The sequence below is a fragment of the Raphanus sativus genome, chromosome 9, assembly GCF_000801105.2.
Source record: "Raphanus sativus cultivar WK10039 chromosome 9, ASM80110v3, whole genome shotgun sequence".
Lineage (NCBI taxonomy): Eukaryota > Viridiplantae > Streptophyta > Magnoliopsida > Brassicales > Brassicaceae > Raphanus > Raphanus sativus.
This window is the reverse complement of record NC_079519.1, coordinates 652,021-672,504: the sequence shown is the minus strand read 5'-3', so window position 1 is coordinate 672,504 and position 20,484 is coordinate 652,021. Positions and strand designations below refer to the sequence as shown.

At 38.6% G+C, this 20,484-nt stretch overlaps 9 protein-coding genes across 12 annotated transcripts; 6 read left to right on the top strand and 3 right to left on the bottom strand.

Moving 5' to 3' along the window:
• Positions 1 to 238: 238 nt before the first annotated feature.
• On the top strand, positions 239 to 2,399 carry LOC108823893 (uncharacterized). The gene is made up of 4 exons (XM_018597200.2): positions 239 to 1,080; positions 1,165 to 1,571; positions 1,779 to 1,877; positions 2,005 to 2,399. The coding sequence occupies exons 1-4, from the start codon at positions 292 to 294 to the stop codon at positions 2,219 to 2,221; spliced, it is 1,512 nt and encodes a 503-aa protein (XP_018452702.1). The 5' UTR covers positions 239 to 291; the 3' UTR covers positions 2,222 to 2,399.
• Positions 2,400 to 2,456: 57 nt separating this feature from the next.
• On the top strand, positions 2,457 to 4,104 carry LOC108823894 (DNA damage-binding protein CMR1-like). Its single transcript, XM_018597202.2, is given in 4 exon segments — positions 2,457 to 3,149; positions 3,151 to 3,239; positions 3,533 to 3,637; positions 3,773 to 4,104. Coding segments are annotated over 4 exon segments (963 nt in total). The 5' UTR covers positions 2,457 to 2,597; the 3' UTR covers positions 3,990 to 4,104.
• Positions 4,105 to 4,980: 876 nt separating this feature from the next.
• On the top strand, positions 4,981 to 6,953 carry LOC108824461 (uncharacterized). Its single transcript, XM_018597894.2, has 4 exons — positions 4,981 to 5,719; positions 5,812 to 6,221; positions 6,491 to 6,595; positions 6,730 to 6,953. Exons 1-4 carry the CDS (start codon positions 4,982 to 4,984, stop codon positions 6,944 to 6,946), a joined length of 1,470 nt encoding a protein of 489 aa, XP_018453396.1. The 5' UTR covers position 4,981; the 3' UTR covers positions 6,947 to 6,953.
• LOC108824406 (protein MNN4) lies at positions 6,949 to 8,340 on the bottom strand. The gene is made up of 4 exons (XM_018597825.2): positions 7,919 to 8,340; positions 7,688 to 7,737; positions 7,538 to 7,590; positions 6,949 to 7,451 (listed from the first exon to the last, which is right to left on the bottom strand). Exons 1-4 carry the CDS (start codon positions 8,170 to 8,172, stop codon positions 7,140 to 7,142), a joined length of 669 nt encoding a protein of 222 aa, XP_018453327.1. The 5' UTR covers positions 8,173 to 8,340; the 3' UTR covers positions 6,949 to 7,139.
• An 895-nt stretch (positions 8,341 to 9,235) lies between these two features.
• On the top strand, positions 9,236 to 10,969 carry LOC108823883 (deSI-like protein At4g17486). 2 transcript variants are annotated; one of them, XM_018597178.2, is made up of 3 exons: positions 9,236 to 9,682; positions 9,913 to 10,212; positions 10,579 to 10,969. In XM_018597178.2, exons 1-3 carry the CDS (start codon positions 9,550 to 9,552, stop codon positions 10,848 to 10,850), a joined length of 705 nt encoding a protein of 234 aa, XP_018452680.1. In that variant the 5' UTR covers positions 9,236 to 9,549; the 3' UTR covers positions 10,851 to 10,969. The 2 variants fall into 2 exon arrangements, with proteins under 2 accessions (XP_018452680.1, XP_018452681.1); XM_018597179.2 differs by having other exon boundaries at positions 9,240 to 9,682; positions 9,913 to 10,200.
• A 1,267-nt stretch (positions 10,970 to 12,236) lies between these two features.
• Positions 12,237 to 15,051, bottom strand: LOC108828579 (mitochondrial outer membrane protein porin 1). Its single transcript, XM_018602316.2, has 6 exons — positions 13,996 to 15,051; positions 13,665 to 13,911; positions 13,384 to 13,571; positions 13,205 to 13,303; positions 12,740 to 12,954; positions 12,237 to 12,654 (listed from the first exon to the last, which is right to left on the bottom strand). The coding sequence occupies exons 1-6, from the start codon at positions 13,996 to 13,998 to the stop codon at positions 12,378 to 12,380; spliced, it is 1,029 nt and encodes a 342-aa protein (XP_018457818.1). The 5' UTR covers positions 13,999 to 15,051; the 3' UTR covers positions 12,237 to 12,377.
• A 209-nt stretch (positions 15,052 to 15,260) lies between these two features.
• LOC108825659 (uncharacterized) lies at positions 15,261 to 16,103 on the top strand. Of its 2 annotated transcripts, none has more exons than XM_018598988.2 (4): positions 15,261 to 15,448; positions 15,518 to 15,622; positions 15,714 to 15,773; positions 15,874 to 16,103. In XM_018598988.2, exons 1-4 carry the CDS (start codon positions 15,352 to 15,354, stop codon positions 15,894 to 15,896), a joined length of 285 nt encoding a protein of 94 aa, XP_018454490.1. In that variant the 5' UTR covers positions 15,261 to 15,351; the 3' UTR covers positions 15,897 to 16,103. The 2 variants fall into 2 exon arrangements, with proteins under 2 accessions (XP_018454490.1, XP_018454489.1); XM_018598987.2 differs by having other exon boundaries at positions 15,262 to 15,448; positions 15,714 to 15,778.
• A 364-nt stretch (positions 16,104 to 16,467) lies between these two features.
• Positions 16,468 to 17,506, bottom strand: LOC108823353 (uncharacterized). Of its 2 annotated transcripts, none has more exons than XM_018596534.2 (5): positions 17,378 to 17,506; positions 17,237 to 17,309; positions 17,081 to 17,158; positions 16,953 to 17,005; positions 16,468 to 16,847 (listed from the first exon to the last, which is right to left on the bottom strand). In XM_018596534.2, exons 1-5 carry the CDS (start codon positions 17,411 to 17,413, stop codon positions 16,659 to 16,661), a joined length of 429 nt encoding a protein of 142 aa, XP_018452036.1. In that variant the 5' UTR covers positions 17,414 to 17,506; the 3' UTR covers positions 16,468 to 16,658. The 2 variants fall into 2 exon arrangements, with proteins under 2 accessions (XP_018452036.1, XP_018452037.1); XM_018596535.2 differs by having other exon boundaries at positions 17,081 to 17,155.
• Positions 17,499 to 20,191, top strand: LOC108823352 (protein RAE1). The gene is made up of 11 exons (XM_056994355.1): positions 17,499 to 17,516; positions 17,627 to 17,707; positions 18,024 to 18,110; positions 18,267 to 18,538; positions 18,645 to 18,786; positions 18,898 to 18,978; positions 19,178 to 19,306; positions 19,443 to 19,520; positions 19,598 to 19,669; positions 19,763 to 19,843; positions 19,961 to 20,191. Exons 2-11 carry the CDS (start codon positions 17,660 to 17,662, stop codon positions 20,006 to 20,008), a joined length of 1,038 nt encoding a protein of 345 aa, XP_056850335.1. The 5' UTR covers positions 17,499 to 17,516; positions 17,627 to 17,659; the 3' UTR covers positions 20,009 to 20,191.
• Positions 20,192 to 20,484: the final 293 nt, after the last annotated feature.

Here is a 20,484-nt window from a genome sequence, read left to right as displayed (position 1 = left end):
AATGTAATCTACACCGTCGATTGAGATTAATAACAGTCAAAGTAGAGATTCAATCGTACGGTCAAGATCGTGCGTTCTTGTTTAGGAGAAAGTAATCTGAACCGTCAAATAATGATATTTTCGTAAAATTAAGAAAATATTTTTTTTTGGCGGTAAATGCGATTCTCCCGCCCATCTCCGACCAATCAGGGATCTTCTTGTTATTGTTGAAAGCTTTTCTAGGGCTTTCAGTTTTAGTGCCAAGTCACTTTTTTCTCTCTCTCTTTCTGACTCACAGAGTTTCACGCTGCAATGGCGACGGAGTACGAGCGGAAGCGATTGGAGAACATAAGGCGTAACGATGAGATGATGGCGGCGCTCAACGTCCGAGCCAAAGCTTCTCTCCTCACGGCCGCAACGAAACGCCCTCGAGACGAATCAAAATCGTACAAGAAGAAGAAGGAGAAGCCAGAAACGCCGATTGTAATGCGGAAGTCTCTACGCACGAGAGGATTGGATCCAGATTCGGTTGGTTTACCCAATTGGTTCGCAGATTATCACAAACGCATCCCTCCCCTGAACTCATCGGCGCCTCTGCAGAAATCATCGGCCCGTCTATTGGCTCCTCTTCCCTTTGATAAGGCTTATGATGGAGAGGGCTCTTATCACAAGTTCGTTGAGAGTATGTGTGGTACTGCTAGTACGGTGGTTAATGTTAAGGATGATTGTAGCAGCACTAGGAGGAGATCTCCTCGCCTGTCTAATAAGGATGGGAATGATGATTCTCCTGTGGTGAGTTCTGGTAATGATTATTTGAAGAAAGAAGTTGTTAAGTCTGGGAAGACTGAGTTTGATAGGGAACCGTTGAGTTTAGAATCGAATAACGTAGCACGTGTCGTTCCTGGGAGGATTTTTGTTGTAAAGTTCATGCCTTGCGAGAATGTTAAGCTAGTTGCTGCAGGGGACAAGCTTGGCAACGTTGGTTTTTGGAATTTGGATTGCGATAGGGATGAGGAAGATGATGATAATGGGATCTATCTGTTCCATCCTCACACTTCCCCTGTTTCATCTCTTGTCTTTCAGCAAAACTCTCTCTCAAAGGTAACAAGTATCACTTGTCTTGAAACTTTGGGTTTGAGAAAGCAATCTCTATTTTGTAATTCTCTCGCTTTCTTGTTGATGCAGGTTATTAGCAGCAGCTATGATGGTCTCATCCGGTTGATGGATGCTGAGAAGTCGGTTTTTGATCTGGTTTATTCTTGCGATAAGGCTATATTTTCCCTCTCGCAGAGACCTAATGATGAGCAAAGCTTGTACTTTGGTGAAGGATATGGAATGCTGAATGTATGGGACCTCCGAGCAGGGAAGTCAAGTTCCAACTGGGATTTACATGAGCACAGGATAAACTCTATAGATTTCAACCCGCAAAATCCTCATGTCATGGCTACAAGCTCCACAGATGGGACTGCTTGCCTTTGGGACTTGAGAAGCATGGGAGCTACAACACCGAAAACGTTACAGACTGTGAATCACTCTAGGGCTGTGCACTCTGCGTACTTCTCACCTACCGGCCTTTCACTCGCAACTACTAGGTATCTTATTTACTAAATCAGATGATGTTTGTTTCGTTTTAAAACACAAAGGTTCATTATCTCTCTGCGTTTTGGTTGGTATATAAGTTGCACATACGCGAAACTAATTTGCTATTGTAGCTCCCTCGTGTGTATATAGTTCTTTTCTGCGTCGGTAAACTGTGGAATGCTAACGTTTATTAAACTGTTGCTTTGATTTCCTTGTAGCGTTGACAACTATATTGGTTTACTAAGTGGCGCCAATTTTGAGGATCTTTCCATGATATCTCACGACAATAACACCAACAGATGGATCTCTACTTTCAGGTATGCTCCACACCATAATAACCTCTCAGTTCCAATACACTTTTTTTCATATGAGCAGAGTTGTACACTCATTTTATGAGAAAAAGAAAAGTAGGCGTTGCTCTAATCATCTGTTTATGATTTGCAGGGGAGTGTGGGGATGGGATGATTCATCCATCTTTGTAGCCAATCGTTCTTCAAAAGGAATAGATGTGATCTCAACGAAACAAAAGAGAACAGTGAAGGAACTGCATGACCCTCTAATGAGAGCTATTCCTTGCAGAATCCATTGCCACCCTCTTAATGTTGGGGTGATTGCAGGATCCACGGCCGGAGGACAGGTCTATGTTTGGACACCAAAGTAACCAATTTTCGAGTCGGCATGAATGATGACTTGTTGTGTGGTTTTTGTTCTGTCAGCACCCAAATGTTATTTATTTGGAACTTAAGTTACTGTAGAGAGATGTAATAACTTTTTAAATTAATGTGGGCCGTCCAAATATATAATTTAATTTCGTAGTTTAAACAAAAATAAGAAAATAATTTTTTATTGGCAGCAAAATGCGATTCTGCCGCGCCCCCGCGCCAATTGTTCAACTAATCAGGGTTGTTTGTTGTTAGGTCTTTACAGTTTGAGGCGCTTTCTTTCTTTCTTTCTTTCTCATTCTTTCAGTTTTAGTGCCAAGTCACTTTTTCACTCTCTCTCTCTCTCTAGCTGCCTCAACAGAGTTTCACGCTGCAATGGCGACGGAGTTGGAGCGGAAGAGATTGGAAAACATAAGGCGTAACAATGAGATGATGGCGGCGCTCAACGTCCGAGCCAAAGCTTCACTTCTCTCCGCCGAAACGAAACGAAACGCACTCGAGAGGAATCGTGGAGATGATGGTGGAGAGGGCTCTCATAAGCACTTCGTTGAGACTATGTTGACTTTTGCGAGTGACTCTATGGTTAAGGATGATTCTCCTAGCACTAGGAGGAAATCTTCTCGCCTGTCTAGTGCTGGTGTTAACAAGGCTGACTCAGTTTCATCATCTAATGATTATGTGAAGAAGAAGAAGAATGCTGGAGGAAATTTGGTTACTAAAAAGGAAGCATCTGGTGTTATGACTGAGAGCATTGAGTTTGAGGAGGGTGGTTTTGACACGGGACCTTTGAGTTTAGAACCGCATAACGTGGCACGTGTTGTTCCTAGGAGGATTTTGGTTGTCAAGTTCATGCCTTGCGAGAATGTTAAGCTCGTTGCTGCTGGGGATAAGCTTGGAAATGTTGGGTTTTGGAATTTGGATTACAACAAAACCAAAAACATTAAGGACTGTGACCCATTCTAAGACTGTACATTCTGCGTATTTCTCACCCACTGGCCTTTCACTTGCAACTACCAGGTATCTTGTTGCTTTTTCCTCCTCGAGTCTGCTGCTCAATACATTTACGTTTTGGAACTACAAACATGGATTTTACTTGTTTATAAGAACTCACATAATGATGTTGTCTGTTTTGTTGAAACGTTAAAAGTATTTACTCCACACATGTTGACGTTTTGCTAGCAAAAGTTGCATATACTTGTGTGAGGGTGTAACTGATTAGCTAAGTAGCTGAAATGTGGAATGCTAGTGGGTGTTTTACGTTCCCTCTCTGGTGTTTTGATTGTGAAACTCTTGCCTTGTTTTCCTTGTAGCGTTGACAATCATATTGGTATCCTAAGTGGCGCCAATTTTGAAGATACTTCCATGATATATCACGATAATTGTAATACTACCAACAAGTGGATCTCCAATTTCAGGTATTGCTCCGGTATAATAAGCTTTGCAGTACACGTCTTTCACTATTCCTGTGACCATTGGCACACTTGCTATTCTTTTATGAGAAAATGAAAAAAAGTAGGCATTGCTCTCATCATCTGTTTTATGATTTGCAGGGCAGTATGGGGATGGGATGATTCATACATCTTTGTGGGCAATCGTCCTTTGAAAGGAATAGATGTGATCTCAACGAAACTAAAGAGAACAGTGAAGGAACTGCATGACCGCCTTATGAAAATTATTCCTTGCAGAATCCATTGTCATCCTCTTAATGTTGGGGTGCTTGCTGGATCCACGGCTGGAGGACAGGTTTATGTTTGGACACCAAAGTAACATACAATCAGCATGATGAGTTGTTGTGTGGTTTTGTTATGTCAGCACCGAGATGTTATTTGTTTGGAACTGAGTTTTTTTCTCTCAGGTTAACTGTAGAGTTACTAACTTTAAGTTATATTAATCCTTGCGTTTATGTGATCATCCTGAAGTGAGTAAGCAAAATATGAGAATTGCATCGACTATAATGCATTAGTTCCAAAAGTAACAAAACAACACTCATAACGAGAGTATATCCTTGTTCATCTACCACCTAAGTTTCCTGTCTAATAATCTCTCAATGAGGCCTAGGAGAATCCACATTTGTTTGTCTCACCTGGCTTATGTACATTGCTCGGTTTAGATTCTTGTATTGGTGGGAGTTTAGTAGATTGATCTCCTTGTGTTTTGGATGGAATAGGTTTCTTGGCTTCCAAAACAATCTCTTTGATTGTGTCTTCCATTTTTCCCAGTCTCTGTTTCATCTCCATTAGCTCGTCCTGAGACTTGGTTGCTATTCCTTGCAGAATCCATTGCCATCCTGTCAACGTTGGGGTGCTTGTAGGATCCACGGCTGGAGGACAGGTGTATGTTTGGAAACCAAAATAAACCATTTTCGTGCCTCGTCAGCCACCGTTTGGTTACAATTTCAAGTTAAAGAACCTTCCTCTTGTTCTAAAAAAAAATAAACCATTTTCCAATCAAGCTTGAGTTGTTGTTCTGTAGCACCCACCCACCCACCCACAAATGTTACTTATATTTGTTTGGAACTGAGTTACTACTGTAGAATATGTAATAACTTTTGAAGTTAATATAAAGCGCGTTCGAGTTTGGGAGAAATTAATCTGGACCGTCCAAATGTATGATAATTTTTGAAAATAAATAAGTTTTCAAAATCCGATTCTGCCGCCCATCTCCAACCAATCAGGGATGTTGCTGTTTCTCATTCTCATTCTTTAAAGTTGGAAGAGACGGACACTTTTGTTGTTTCTCATACTTTGACACGCTTCAAAATGACGACGGAGTTGGAGCGTAAAAGATTGGAGAACATGAGACGGAACGATGAGATGATGGCGGCGCTCAACATCCGTGCCAAAGCTTCTCTTCTCACTGCCGCCGCAACCAAACGCACTCGAGACAAGAAGGAGAAGCAAAGGAAGCCAGTTGCTGTTGTTGGTATGCGGAAGTCTCTACGGACTAGAGGTTTGAATCCAGATTCCGTTGGCTTACCCTATTATAAGTCCTCTTCTCCACCCCAGGAATCACCATTGGATCGTTTTCCCCAGAAATCATCATCGGATCGTTTATTGGCTCCTCTGCCCTTTGATACTGCTGCTTATTATTATCGTGGTGGTGGTGGAGAGGGCTCTCATAAGCACTTCGTTGAAACTATGTTGGGTTTTGCTAGTAAGTCTAGGAGTGATGATCATTATTATTTGAACAAGGAGGAAGCGTCTGGTGGTGTTATGACTGAGACTAGCAGCATTGAGTTTGAAGGGGGTGGTTTTGATACGGGGGGACCTTTGAGTTTAGAACCGCATAACGTTGCACATCTTGTACCTGCGACCATTTCGGTTTTAAACTTCATGCCTTGCGACAATGTTAAGCTCGTTGCTGCAGGTGACAGACTTGGCTATGTTAGTTTTTGGAATTTGGATTCTGAGGATGAGGAGAGTGATGGCATCTATCTATTTCAACCTCACACTGCCCCGATTTCATCTCTTGTGTTCCATCAAAACTCTTTCTCAAAGGTAAGTTTAAAGGAGTTTTGTCTTTAAACTTTGGTTGGAGAAAGTGTGATCTCTTTTGTTATTTATTCCTTGGCTCTTTTTCGTTGGTGCAGATGTTTAGCAGCAGCGATGATGGTCTTATACGTTTGATGGATGCTGAGAAGTCGGTTTTTGATCTTGTTTATTCGAGCAATGATGCTATATGTTCTCTCTCGCAGAGACCAAATGATGAGCAAAGCTTGTACTTTAGTAAGGGATATGGAAAGTTCAATGTAGGGGACCTCCGAGCAGGAAAGTCGTTTTCCTATTGGGGCTTACATGGAGACAGGATAAACACTATAGACTTCAACCCGCAAAATCCTCATGTCATGGCTACAAGTTCCAAAGATGGGACTGCTCGCCTTTGGGACTTGAGAAGCATGGGGCCAACAACAAAACCGAAAACATTAAGGACTCTGACTCATTCGAAGAATGTGCATTCTGCGTATTTCTCACCCACTGGCCTTTCACTTGCAACTACCAGGTATCTTTTTGTTTTTTTCCTCCTCAGTCTGTTGAATACATTTACGTTTTGGAACTCTACAAAAATGGATTTTACTTGTTTATATAACGAGTCACATAAAGATGATGTTTGTTTTGCTTAGCAAAAGTTGCACATACTTGTGTCAACTTGTAACTGATTAGTTAAGTAGCTTCTGTCGTATATAGTTATATATTTTGTGAAATGTGGAATGCTAGTGGCTGTTTTACGTTTCCTCACTGGTGTTTGATTGTGAAACTCTTGCCTTGTAGCGCTGACAATTATATTGGTATTCTAAGTGGCGCCACTTTTGAGGATACTTCCATGATATACCACGATAACTGTAATACTATCAACCAGTGGAACTCCACTTCGAGGTATTGCTCCAGCATAAATACACCTTACACGTCTTTCACTATTCCTGTGACCATTGGCACACTTGCTATTTTTTTATGAGAAAAATGAAAAGGTAGGCATTGCTCTCTCTCATCATCTGTTTATGATTTTGCAGGGGGGTATGGGGATGGGATGATTCATACATCTTTGTAGGCAATCGTCTCTCAAAAAGAATAGATGTGATCTCAACGAAACTGAAGAGAACAGTGAAGGAACTGCATGACCCTCTTATGAAAACTATTCCTTGCAGAATCCATTGTCATCCTCTTAATGTTGGGGTGCTTGCTGGATCCACGGCTGGAGGACATGTCTATGTTTGGACACCAAAGTGACATACTTAAAACCATTGTTCTAATAACTTAAGTTAACTTAATCCTTTTGTTTATGTAATGATATCCTTAAATGAGCAAGCAAATGAAACAAAAAAAGAAGAGAATTGCATGGACTATAATGCATATAAGTACCAAAAGCAACAAGAGTATATCCTTGTTCATCTACCACCTAAGTTTCCTTTCTAATAATCTCTCAATGAGGCCTAGGAGAATCCACATTTGTTTGATCCTCACCTGGCTTCTGTTCCACATTGATCGGTCTAGATTCTTGTTTTGGTGGGGGTTTAGTAGATTGATCCCCTTGTGTATTGGCTGGAGCATTCCCTGAAGGTTTCTTTGTTACCAAAACAATCTCTTTGATTGTGTCTTCGATTTTTCCCAGTCTCTGTTTCATCTCCGTTAGCTCGTCCTGAGACTTGGTTGCTGCTTCTTCTTCTAATGCCTTCTTTTCAGCCTCTTCTTTCTCTTTCTTTTCTTCTTCTTTCCTCTTCTTCTCCCCAAGTTCCTGAACATATACATATAAGCAAAGCATTAAAACACTCTCTCTCAGGATATCAGTTTTGGTAATTAACAAGAGAAAGGAAAACTCACAGCGTCCATGATCTTCATTTTACGGCGAGCATATTGAGCAACCAGATACACAGCTGTTACAAGAAAAAAACAATAGCCATTCAATTCAAAACAAGTAACACTGAGCAGAACAAATGGTAAAGATACTGAAGGGGGTGAACTGAGAGATACCTAGAGATGGCAAGCAGACGATAATGAATTGCACAATATGCCAGTCAAGCCTAACAACACAAGTAACACCCATATGAAGAGAGCCCATACTAACCAGCAACAAGAACTCAACTTACTCAGAGAGATAGCTACAGAACTCAACTATGTTCAAGTGTTTTTTTTCCACTTTGTTCCAACCTAAAGAAGCTAACTTTTACACATTGTCTAAATTTCAGGCAGAGAAGAAAGTACCCAAATTTATTCTTCTTGGGTGGTTCAGTGAACAAGATCTTCGCAGCTGTCACGAAATCGAGCTTATCGAGCTTCTTGTACGTCTCATCGTAGCGAGAAACAACAACACTCGTCGATTCAGTCTCGCTGTGCTGATCAACAACACTTGATTCCGTCTTCTTCCCACCCTTCTCTCCTTTACTGCAGAGACGTCGGATCCTATAGTGTTTCAACCGGGTCGCCAATCCGACCCACGATCCTCTGCCGCGAAGCATCCTGATTTCTCCCGGCGACTACAGCTCCACTACGACGACTCTGCAACTCGCGCTTTTCTCTAAACAAATCCGAGGCTTTGTGGGTTACCCGAATAGAACCGGGTCTCACGTTACGGGTTTATCACTTATACCAACCGGTCCGATGCGATTTTTTTTTTTTTTAAATATAAACCGGTTACATCTTAATGAAGTTGTGATCTGGGATCTCTAATCAAAACCAAAGGCTTAGTTAGAAAAACTTAGCAAGTAATGACACACAGTATCTTTATCAATAATTTTTGCAATAGTGTCTCTTTCACTTTGCCTTTTTTTTCCAGCTTTGGTGACTGTTTGTTAGCTAAGATGTGGACCTCTTTTCCTCGATTAATATTTTAATTATTAGTTTTAATTAATTATATTATGATGCTTAGGGAAATGTATTATTTTTGGGTTTAACCAAGACAAATTAGTGGCATGCCTCAACACATTTTCATTTTTTCAAGATACAGAAAGTTGAACTTTTCATACATCTCTTTAGTTTATAGTATTTAAAACATCTAACACATTACTATATGATTTTATATTTAAAAATATAGTTTGCTTCAGAAAATAGCAAATGCTTTAAACAGATAATTGATTGGCAAAAGAATAAAAGGCAGATTATTAGTGTTTTTGGTGGCATTATTCAATAAAATACACATAAATTCATGATTAGTAATATCATTTTCTCCCCCAAAACTCGTTTATTGTGTACTATCACACACTTTTGCACCATAATTAGCCGCACTACTTAATTTAAAATGATTACTCAATTTCAAGTCAAATTGAAAGGAAAAAAGGGTGGTCTGGAGACAAAAGTTGAGCCAAAGATAACGAATATTTAAGCTTTATATTGGACCCCATAATAGACTGTAAATTATTAAAGCATCATACCGCCAAATATTAATTCAACCTTTTTTAGGAAAACATTTAAATAAAACGATTCTTGTAAAAAAAACGTATTTTATTTATGGAAGTAAATATGATTAGACATTGTTTATTCAGTAATATCAAAACGGAGAGTACTACTTCTCCTTCCTTCAACTTCTTAATCGGAAAGTGTAAACATAATTAGCATTGGAAATCTCAAAAGACGAGTCCTTGGCATTTTGTGTAATTACGTTAAAGTGGAAAGGGGTAAATAAATCGTCATCAACTCAGACAGTTCATATATAGAACCAGTCTTCTTCCACCTCAAGAACTTCCTTCCGTCCGGTGATACTCTCTGCCGCCGGCGATATTCTCTCTCCTCTCTCTCTTTTTCTCTCCGGCGGTCAGAGAATATTGAGGAATGGCGTTGAATCTTTAGTGGTGAGCGTTGAAACCTTGAAAAGAAAGAAAGAGAGGGAAGAAGTGAAAATGCTGTGCCGGAAAAACTCAAGCGTGGTGGATAGAGGTAACGTTCCGGTATATCTGAATGTATACGATCTAACTCCCATCAATGGCTACGCTTACTGGTTTGGTCTTGGCGTTTACCATTCTGGTGTTGAAGGTTAGTCTTTTTTTTTGGTTCTTGAGTTTCAGAATCTCTTTGAAACTTTTATCTTTAGATCTAAATATAGTGCTTTTAATAATAGTACATATATTATCATTTTAGATCGGACTGTCTTGGGATTTGAAGTTAAATTCAAAAATGTTGGATTTCAATTTTCAAGAACTTGACTTGCGAATTATCGGTTTTATTAAGAAAACTTCTTGTATTTTTTTTTTTTGTTTGAGCAGTTCATGGTATAGAGTATGCATTTGGAGCACATGAATATCCAAGTACGGGGATTTTCGAAGGGGAACCGAAGCAATGCGAAGGGTTTACGTTTAGGAAATCGATTTTGATTGGTAAAACGGATCTTGGGCCATTGGAAGTGAGAGCTACGATGGAGGAACTTGCAGAGATTTACAAAGGAAGCTCGTACAACCTCATCACCAAGAACTGCAACCATTTCTGCGACGAGATTTGTATTAAGTTAACCGGGAATCCAATTCCTAGTTGGGTTAACCGTCTTGCAAGAATCGGTAAACTCTCTGGTAACACTCCCTTCAATCTTTTTTTACATTTTTGGTTTCCTTCTTACTGATGACTTTATAGACTGTGAGAGTCAAAAAGAAGTTAGTAGTAGTTGTGTTCTGCCAGTGAGCCTTTTAAAGTCTTAGCCTTTGTTTGGTTACATGTAGACTCAAATGTGAACTAAGTAAAGGTTACATCTTTATGCTTGAGATCCAAGTTCAGCATATGGGTTTATTGATATATACGTTTTTTGATCGTTAAGATCAGCTTAGAAGCTAAAACATGACTTGTGTTTGGCATAAAGTTTCCATCTTTTAGGCAAAAAAAAGAAAACTCTGTTTTCTGTGCTCTGAAGTTAAATTGCTCTGTTTTTAAATTGTACTTAGGATTCATGTGCAACTGTGTGCTTCCTGCGACCATAAACGCGACCAAGCTCGGTAATAACCGAATCAATCAAGAGAAATCATGTGAAGCAGCAGAAACTGAGAAGAAGAAACTGACGAGTGGAGGATCAAGCAGAGAGAGCTCTACGATGATTGATACTCCTTCGTCATCATCTTCGTCTCCTTCAGTTCAAGTTCGTGGTCGAAGCAGGAAAAGGCGTCCTCGTGCCATGCATCCTTCATCGCCAGTGATTCTCGGATCTTCCACCGTTTGATTTGCTCTGTTTGTTAAAACATCTTCTCTGTTTTGTTTCCATGTAATTGCGAATGTGCTTTGTAATCTTGTTAATATGCAAACCTTTTTTTCTCTGTAATCTCATTATTTACACTTCCAGTTTTTGGATAACAAATTTTACACAATTGAATATCAAATCCGGTCTCCAGTGAATATTAATCAGAAACAAGAAAAGAAATAAATTGAAGAAGCATCAATCTACGGACTTCCTTTTTATGAAATTAAAGGAGAATATATTCCTTAAACTTTATTAGATTGATTAATACCTTACTTTCGGCAGTGTCTATTTAAGTTCTATATCATTTGCAAAAAAAAAAAAAAAAAACAATGATGAAACGCAGTTGCCTGATATTAGAACATGAGCCAACACCAAAGCTTGAGAATAGGATCAGAAAGTTTGAATATATAACTCTCATATATTTATGTCCGAACTCGGAAGCATTATTTGTTCACAAGGGTAACAGTAACCAAATTTTGAAGGGTAACAACTTATTAGCTGAGACTCTGGATCAGGATACACAGTTAGACCTGACAGCCTGACAGAAGCAATTCGCAGATTTCTTCTGCCATCTTTGAGTATGCGACTGTGCCATCAAACAAATAAGAGAGCTTGTAAGTTTTAGCTGTCCTTGTTAACCAGAGTAGACAAAATTTCTTAAAAGCCTTTTTGTCAACTTAGAAAGTGTGTGAGATGTTTGAACCTTATCTGTCCACATAGCAAGTTTGGGCTGTGTACTCATCAGTAGCCAACTGCCTTAGTTTTACGAGCCGTCTGCAGTTACTTGGTCAATATATATATTGGGGCAGGCCACAGAGAGTTTTCCTGATCTAGTTGGAGTTTATAACTTCTGAACGTAGACAACATTAACAGCCATAGAAATCTCTTCCAGTCAAATGGATTAACAAACAAGCAAGTCTACATCTCCTGTATGATATAAGTAGACGAGCCTCTGCAGACTCTTCTTCGACATCCTGCATCATGTCTTCTTCATTAACAAAAGAAGCATAATTGGAACGCTCAGTAATCTGTCTCAGAAAAGACAACTTTTATTAGTTCCACACCATTACTTGGTGAGTAGAAAACAGCTTGGCAGAGGTGGACAGACAAGCAAACTCCAGTTGTTTCTCGATTACATCGATGAACCTTCGGTAGATATCTGAAAGAACCACACATTTACTGCTCGAGTCATAAAGGCACAGTCATGGTTGTTATGTAAAGAGGTTTGATCTCTAAAAGTAATCTAAAAGAAATGTGGTCAGCCCCCTCTTTCCTAGAGGATAGATTTTGTTAATAGAGTGACAGAACAGTTGTCAAAACCTGTCATCGCCAACAAGTTTGGAATTTCCAAGAAACTGAAAGGAACAATAAAATTCAAATAAAATAAAATTTCCACCTTAAAAGATTATTAGACAAAGTGAGGAATCAGTCTCAATATAAAACAAATTGTCAAACCAAGATGCTAAACAAAGACTAGACATAATTGTTTTTGCTGCTTTGTTGTTCCTTTCAGAAGCTTAGAGCAATCCCCAATCCAATTCTAGGCATATGGGCAGGTCTGACCTCTCCTAACACCTTCAAAGAATGCCACTGGATAATGGTGTTAAGTTTCCCAGTGCTGTCAGCTCGAGCCTTTAACCAGAGGTGTGAATCAAGTCTATGTTCAACACCGATTGTAAGGACAGGATGCCGGTTGAGGAAAGGGTAGCTCATTTGTGCCGCAATTGATGTGTCGGTATCGACCACTTGATGATACGATCCGACCAACACCTGACCCACTCCATTTCTAAAAAATGGATGTAAACAAAAGAAAAAACCATAAACAACCAAGACAATCAAAACCTTAGTTTATGGCAATAAAAAAAACTTACAAAGCAATAGACGTGGTCCTCTTTTCTTCTGTAGTATAAGCAAAAGCAGCATCAAACCTTGTCACGTTTAGGTTGTTTGTCTGGAACAACAGATCCACTCCCAATGAAAAATTCTTTGTACCAATTACAGATGAGAAACCGACATTGGTGTCATGAAATAAACCACCAATGCTAGCTTTACAGCTAACATAATCTTGGTTGAGTTGAACCTCTAACTGTTAAAAACAATTAAACAAACTTTAAGGTGAAATTTAGATGTTGTATATAAGAATGCAGATGAAGAACTAGACAGAGTTGAGAAAGTCAAGCCAAATCTACAATACTTTATACAGAGATTGCAGACAAAAGAAAACAAGATAAACAGACTGTAAAGATTGTAAACAGAAAGAGTTGAATAAAATCAAGCAAGTCCTACAATGTGTAATAAGAAACAAACCGAGAAGTGAAATTGAGATAGTTTTATACCTTGCCGGAATTTGCGTTTGCGGTATCAAACTCAGAAACGAATGATAGACCAGGTAGAAGACCAAACGCGACTTGGTTAACAATGGATTTGAAAGCAAACTGACACAACCAAAACGAAATCATTATAACCACTAAATCAAATCAAAAATTTTACAGAGTAGAAAATCAAAACAACTCACGGTAGAGTTTGTGCGAACTGTGAGGTTATTTGCCACACTCTTAAAAATCCACTGAACATCTCCTTCTCCCACACAGATGTCATTTGAGCTAGCGGAAAGAACATCATTTAGATGAATCAACCTAAGTGAGAAGAGGTCCTTGGACAGAGAGATTTTGTTGCAGACAGGAAAATCTTCAAACAGAAGATCTACATTCACACAAACACAAATGAGTAATCGAACGATCAACCAGGGTATTAAAAATAAATAAGCAAAAAAAGACAAATGATTAGAATAGATACCTCTGGCATTTCTGCCAATGTCAGAGTAGAAGCCAGGATGAACATCTTTTAAGTAGTGCTTCATAGTTTTGTCTGGGTAAAAAGTTGATAAAAACTTCGAAAATTCCCCATAATAATACAAACCACCCGATGACAAAAGAGTAACTGGACAGAGATATTTGCCAAAAAAGTCGGCTATTTGTGAACCACTTTTCGGAATAGGTGGATTCGGCGACTTCGGTACTCTTGGATTTCGCGTCACTGATACCTGAAGAGTTAACGAAAACAGGATGAAAAGGGTTTATTATAAAAAGGAATTAAACGAGCAAGGAGAATAGGATTTTACGATTACCATTTGTGAACCACTTTACGATGACTGAGCTCAGATCACACTCTCAGGTGCTTGTTAAAGCAATCAACGAGAACCCAAGGATGACTGAGCTCTACGCAACTCTCTGATATCGCCTCTCTATCTTCTTCTTTTCTCTACTGTCGTTTTAGCTTCATCCCCAGACTCCAATATGGGCCAGCTGATTCCATTGCAAAGGGCTGTCTTTGCTCTGGGCTGGTTGGGCCTTAATCTCCCGAAAACATATGAGCAATTGTGTATATATATATATATATATATATGTAAATATATATATGTAAATGTAAATATATATATATGTAAATGAAATAAATGAGAAGAAAAACCAAATTCTTCATATCTATAAGATTAGATAGACCATAACATTTGAGAAACATGAACAAAAAATTGAAACATCAAAATCTGATTATATGTATCTTATACAATTAGAATCCATAAGGAAATAAAATTTGGAAACTCAGATAGGATCAAATACATAATATCAATTGAGATCCATGAATAAATGAGAACAAGAATATCTATAAGATTAGATAGATCATAACCCTTGAGAAACATGAACAAAAAATTCAAACATAAAAATCCGATTATATACATCATATCGATTAGAATCCATAAGGAATTAAAATATGGAGACTCAGATCGGATCAACTACATCATATCCATTGAGATCCATGAATAAAAACAATTCAGGCACAATCGGATCAAATTCATCAGATCTAGATCTGAGAATTAATGAAATTGCATATGCTAGAAATTATGTGGAAAAAAAAAGCTACCAAAGAGATTTCTGATATATATATATATGAAGGAATTGAAGAACAGAAACTAAAAAGCCTAGCAAAAATCTGAAGAAAATAATCAAACAAAAAGAGTACTCTGTTATACAAAACATATATGTGTATGTAGAAAAAATTATTATACATCTATCAACAAAGAAAAGTTTATGAATTCAAAATAACAAAGAAAAGTTTATGACGTAAACAAGGGAAATGTTAGATTTAACTTTAGAAGAGTTTCATCTCTCAGACACAACTCTGTGAGGTTCAGATTCCAAGGTGAAAGTACATCTATATATAGCAATCAGACACGATAGGGTTCTCGTTTAACAAAATATGGGCCATAGTTTTATTATATGGGCCTCAGCAAACGGTCCACCTTTAGATTTTTTAAAATAATTTTGACATTTCGGCCTGAGTACATAGAACTTGGGCTTAACATAATAATATTATTAATATGCTGAAAAGAGAACGTCGCCCACGCAAAAAAGACCGATATAGTTGTCGAGACAAAGATCACAAATCAGAGGCGAGGAAAGGAAAGTCTAAACCCTAATTTTCGATCATGCAGGCGAATCTTAGATCCGTGCTCTCTCAGGTGAGTCGGGGAGGGAGAGATGTTGGGTCTCGCCGTAATTTCGCTTCATACCTTGGAAACAGTGGTAAATATCTCTTATTCCCGAGCTTGTGTCCTCGGACATGTATCTCTGATTGTTCTTCCAATTGCCCAGAGATGAAGGGAGGCAGTCGAAGACGTGTGACCAGGCAGATTAAGGAAAAGATTCATTTGTTTCGCAAATCTATGACCTATGGATATTGTGCTGTCATGAGTTGGGGTGAGAGATTATCTTGTTTTGCATTTTATTGAGATTTTAACCTTATTACAAAAATCGTGATTGCTTTTTTTGTTTTGTTTTTCTTTCATAGCAATTATCCAGATGTTTGAACACCGTCGAACGGTCGAGATAGATTTGGCTGAAAGATATGGTTCGGTAATGCTTTCTTTTTCTTTTGAAAACTTTGAGAGATAAAGATTTGGAATTGGAGCATCAGAAAAGGTTAACTAGATTCATGTCTTCTCTTGCAGAAACCAGAGACGAGCTTCCGTGATGTCCTTGGTTGGATCCGTGGTAACAATTAATATTGTGTTTGATGCTGCTTGTGTTTAAGTTCGTTTTATGCTGTGTGAACAAAACAAAAATCATAATCTATGGGCATTACGTTGTATTTGATATATCATTATTCGTTCGGGCTTTCATGTCTAGTGTTTGTTTGAGCTGTATTTTTATGATTAGAAGAGCATTTTCACTTTGTCCAGTGAAGTTTATCTAGTCAAAGTAACAGCTAAATTAACTTGACGAGTTTTAACATTACACATGATGATTGTAAGCACATGTAGGAATCGTTACAAACTAAACATAATCAACATACCAAACAGCCATAATAAACGTTAATGTTGCAATTAGACCTGAGATGCATGTAAATTTGAGCTACTAACTAAAGAAAGATACTAAACGTTAATCAAAGAGATACTGAACTATATAATCAACAAAAACCAGCCAAAACAGAGATACATATTCTCAGTGACTTGGCCTTGGCCTTGCCTCCTCCTTTCAAGAGTTGGATGTGCAGCATGTATATTTGGGAGACTCTTTTAAACAACTTGTTACGAGTGTGTAAATCATTAAAATCTTATGTTAAATATCAAAAGAAGCATAAGCTAGGCTTCCATGTTTGTTCACATTTAAGCTAACACGTTTTCCTACAATAAGATAAGATGCTCACACCATACATTTAAACAAAAAGCACAGACGTTTACATAATAATTTATTAAGATTGACTGCTACTCCACAAAGACAAGCTTGACAATAATTAGGGTGATCGACCGGAACCAATCTTCTCCATCAGATCAGACCACATCCTTTCGAAACTTAAACCACTAAGTTGAGACAGCATCTTCTTCTCGAGATCAGAAAACATCTTTATCAACTTAACATCAGACCACATCTTCTCCGTTAAATCTTCAATTTTTGCAGAGTGACCCAAAGCATTCCTCATAGCCTGACACAGAAATGATAGAAGATGAGATATAATAATAGCTAGCAATTGTCAGAATGTCAATTCAATAGCTTGGTTATATTTTCTTATTTCGCTTTTGCGGTTTACCTCTTGTCGTTTCTTCTCGAGATCTTGTATCCAGTCTCCAGTGAGCAAATAACCTAGAGCAAAATCACAAATTGATTTACTCAACTGAATCGTGGATGCAAGAATTAAAAATAAATAAATGGCATTACCAAAGTAACAACCCAGAGTGGCTCCTGCACCTCCAGTTATGACATTTCCTATTCTTATTCCTCGTCCCTTAGACTCTTCTACAAAAAAAACAAAACCAATTACAAGTGTTTATCCCCCAAGACTGCTCATGAATTTTTTTATGACAGATACTTTACCATAGCTTATTCTTCTTCTTCTTCTGCGGTACGAAGAGAAATTGCGGGCAACAGATCTCCCCCCGCGAGTTACCTGCGCGGCTAATAATATCAAATTCATGCCTTAAAGAAAGTATTATCATAACCAGATCTTCCAGTTACCTGCGCGAAATTGACGGATCTCAGAATCGGCGGCATCGTCAAGGAAACTAGGGTACGCTCGCTCTCCTTCTTAAGTTTGTTATTTTCTTCGAGAGACGATGGTCTGGTCGGGCGGGGCTTATGTTTTATTTTATCCGAGGTAATAATACTTTTGGGCCCTAACCCGAGTCTTCTCTTTTTCTTTTATTTTTTTATTATTAATAGGGAAATAAAAAAAACTCAAAACTCAAAACTTTTTCATTTCTACAGTTATTCCGAGACGACCTCGGCTCGTGACTGACAATGGCTACCTTTGGTGCCGCGAATACGAACCCTAATAAATCCTTTGAGGTATGCCGGTTCATTATTCTGTTTGATTTGCGTCCCCTGTATCCTGTACTAGTATTTAGGGTTTTACGCCTCCTGAGATTGGAAGGGCTTACTTGATTGATTTTGTGTGTGTGATTCGTCAATATTTAATTGACTTATACCCAAATTAATTGGAGTCAGAAAGTTTTTTAACCTTTGCTTATTGCTGCGAGAATCCCTTGTGTATTGTAGCGTTGGAGTATCCCCTCTATTAAAAATTTAAAAGTGTTATCTTTTTGAGACTTGTTTGTGGATCGTCCTTTTTTTTTTATATATCAAGTTTCCATTTTTCGTGCAGGTTACTCCATCACCCGCAGATTCTATCTCCAGCTTAAGTTTTAGTCCAAGAGCCGATATTCTTGTCGCCACTTCTTGGGACAACCAGGTTTACTTTTTGCCTCCTTTCTTTTATCTTTTCATGCCCTTACTTGTTAGTCCAGTCCCCCAATACTGTGTGTATTTTGTATTTAACTTGTTTTGTCTCTCTATTCGTATATTGCTGTAATATTTGAGTGTTTTTGCTTCGTGTTATTACTTACAGGTGAGGTGTTGGGAAATATCTCGTAGTGGAAACTCTCTAGCTACTGCTCCTAAAGCATCCATATCCCATGATCAGCCCGTCTTGTGTTCTGCTTGGAAAGATGATGGAACCACAGTCTTTAGTGGAGGATGTGATAAGCAAGCTAAAATGTGGCCCTTGTTGTCCGGTGGTCAACCTGTAACTGTTGCTATGCACGATGCTCCTATTGTTGACATGGCCTGGATCCCCGGAATGAATCTCCTCGTTACTGGTAGCTGGGATAAGACATTGAAGTAAGTCAGAATGGCTGGCTGTTCATTCATTATTTTTGCTTGACTGATAAAACTAATCTATGTGCATTAGGTTTAGTTAACAATGTGTATTGGTTTTTCCTTCCAGATATTGGGATACGAGGCAGCAAACTCCTGTGCACACACAACAGCTTCCAGATAAATGCTATTCATTGTCTGTGAAACATCCTCTGTTGGTTGTCGGAACTGCAGATAGGAATCTCATTGTCTTCAACTTGCAAAATCCTCAGGTACGATTTTTCCTTCTTTTCTATTTTATCACTTGTGTAAGAGCTCTGAGTGCTGAGTTATTATTTCTCTTGTGTAATGAACCTTTTATTATTAATTTGGTAAAACTGCAGACGGAGTTCAAGAGAATCGTGTCACCACTCAAGTACCAGACGAGGTGTGTTACTGCCTTCCCTGATCAGCAAGGCTTTTTGGTATGTCTTTCTTATATAATCTTTTTTCGATTGTGGTTTGGTTAATTCATTGGTACGAGGAATCTAAGTTGTTTGCTGATGCTAACATTGCATGGCATTGCTCTCACGCACTAATAGTTTTACATTACATCAGTCAACATCTTATCTAAGATCACAGAAAGTGAGCAATATGTAACCAGATCTGATACTCTTTATATAGGTTGGTTCAGTTGAGGGGCGGGTTGGCGTCCATCATCTGGATGATTCTCAACAGAACAAAAACTTCACATTCAAATGCCACAGAGATGGGAATGACATCTATTCTGTCAACGCTCTGAACTTCCACCCAGTAAGCTCTCTCTCTCTCTCTCTCTCTCTCTCTCTCTCTCTCTCTCTCTCTCAATAATGGATATGTGTAGTCTTAAGCATCAAAAACTAGCAGATGGAACAAATGGTGATTTGTTTTGAGTTGTGTAATGTTTAAGGTCCATGGCACTTTTGCCACTGCTGGATCAGATGGGGCCTTCAATTTCTGGGACAAGGATAGTAAGCAAAGGCTCAAGGTGATTATCATGTGCTTTTCATTAAATGCTTTTCTTAGTGTATAGTATGTAACACTGCTCTCCCACACGAATGTCAGGCCATGTCAAGGTGCAATCAACCTATTACTTGCAGTTCGTTTAGTCACGATGGGTCTATATATGCATATGCGGTAAGGCTACATCTTCTGTGTTCTTTTTGGGTATTATATAAAGACGTTTGAAGAAGATAAGAATAGTAAAAGGATGTTTATTATTAATTGTAGTCGTGCTACGACTGGAACAAAGGTGCAGAGAATCACAACCCGGCAACGGCGAAAAGCAGTATTTTCTTGCACATGCCACAGGTGTGTAGTGTGTTACTACTCACCCATAATAGTATTCACCAGTCATGTTATTCGAAACAATATAGTTAGTAGTGTGTAAGTATTAATGGATGGCATTTGTTTGTGAATGAAATGCAGGAAAGCGAGGTTAAGGCGAAGCCAAGAGTAGCCAGCGGCAGAAAATGAGATTTACTAATTGTTTTTTAGTGCGTGATTTATTCTTCTTCCCTTGAGTGGATGGATGATTCTTTTAGCTTTGGTTCTGGACGTTTAAGTATTAGACAGTCTCTTTCTTTCCGCTCAAGTAAATCAAATCCTCCGGCTGTCTTGGATGTTTCTTCTAAATCAATTAGACAAACATTATAGGCATTTTGTTTCGAAAGTACAAAGACAATTTTTGAGTCAAAAACATGTATCCTAAAACGGAGAGTATCAATCAAGCAAGTATCTAAAAATGATAAAATAATACCTATGTTCACTGTGAAGCAAATGAACAAAGAGAGACAGGGAAAAGGACAAGTGGAAGTCGATGAGTGGAAGCAGGAGAAGAAAGTGGGTGGGGGAGTGAAGCGAAGGACCTGGACTTTCCCCTGTGCAAAAACTCCCGCTCCTTCACAAGTACAGCTGCTAATCATGTTCAAACACACTCTCTCTCTACACCT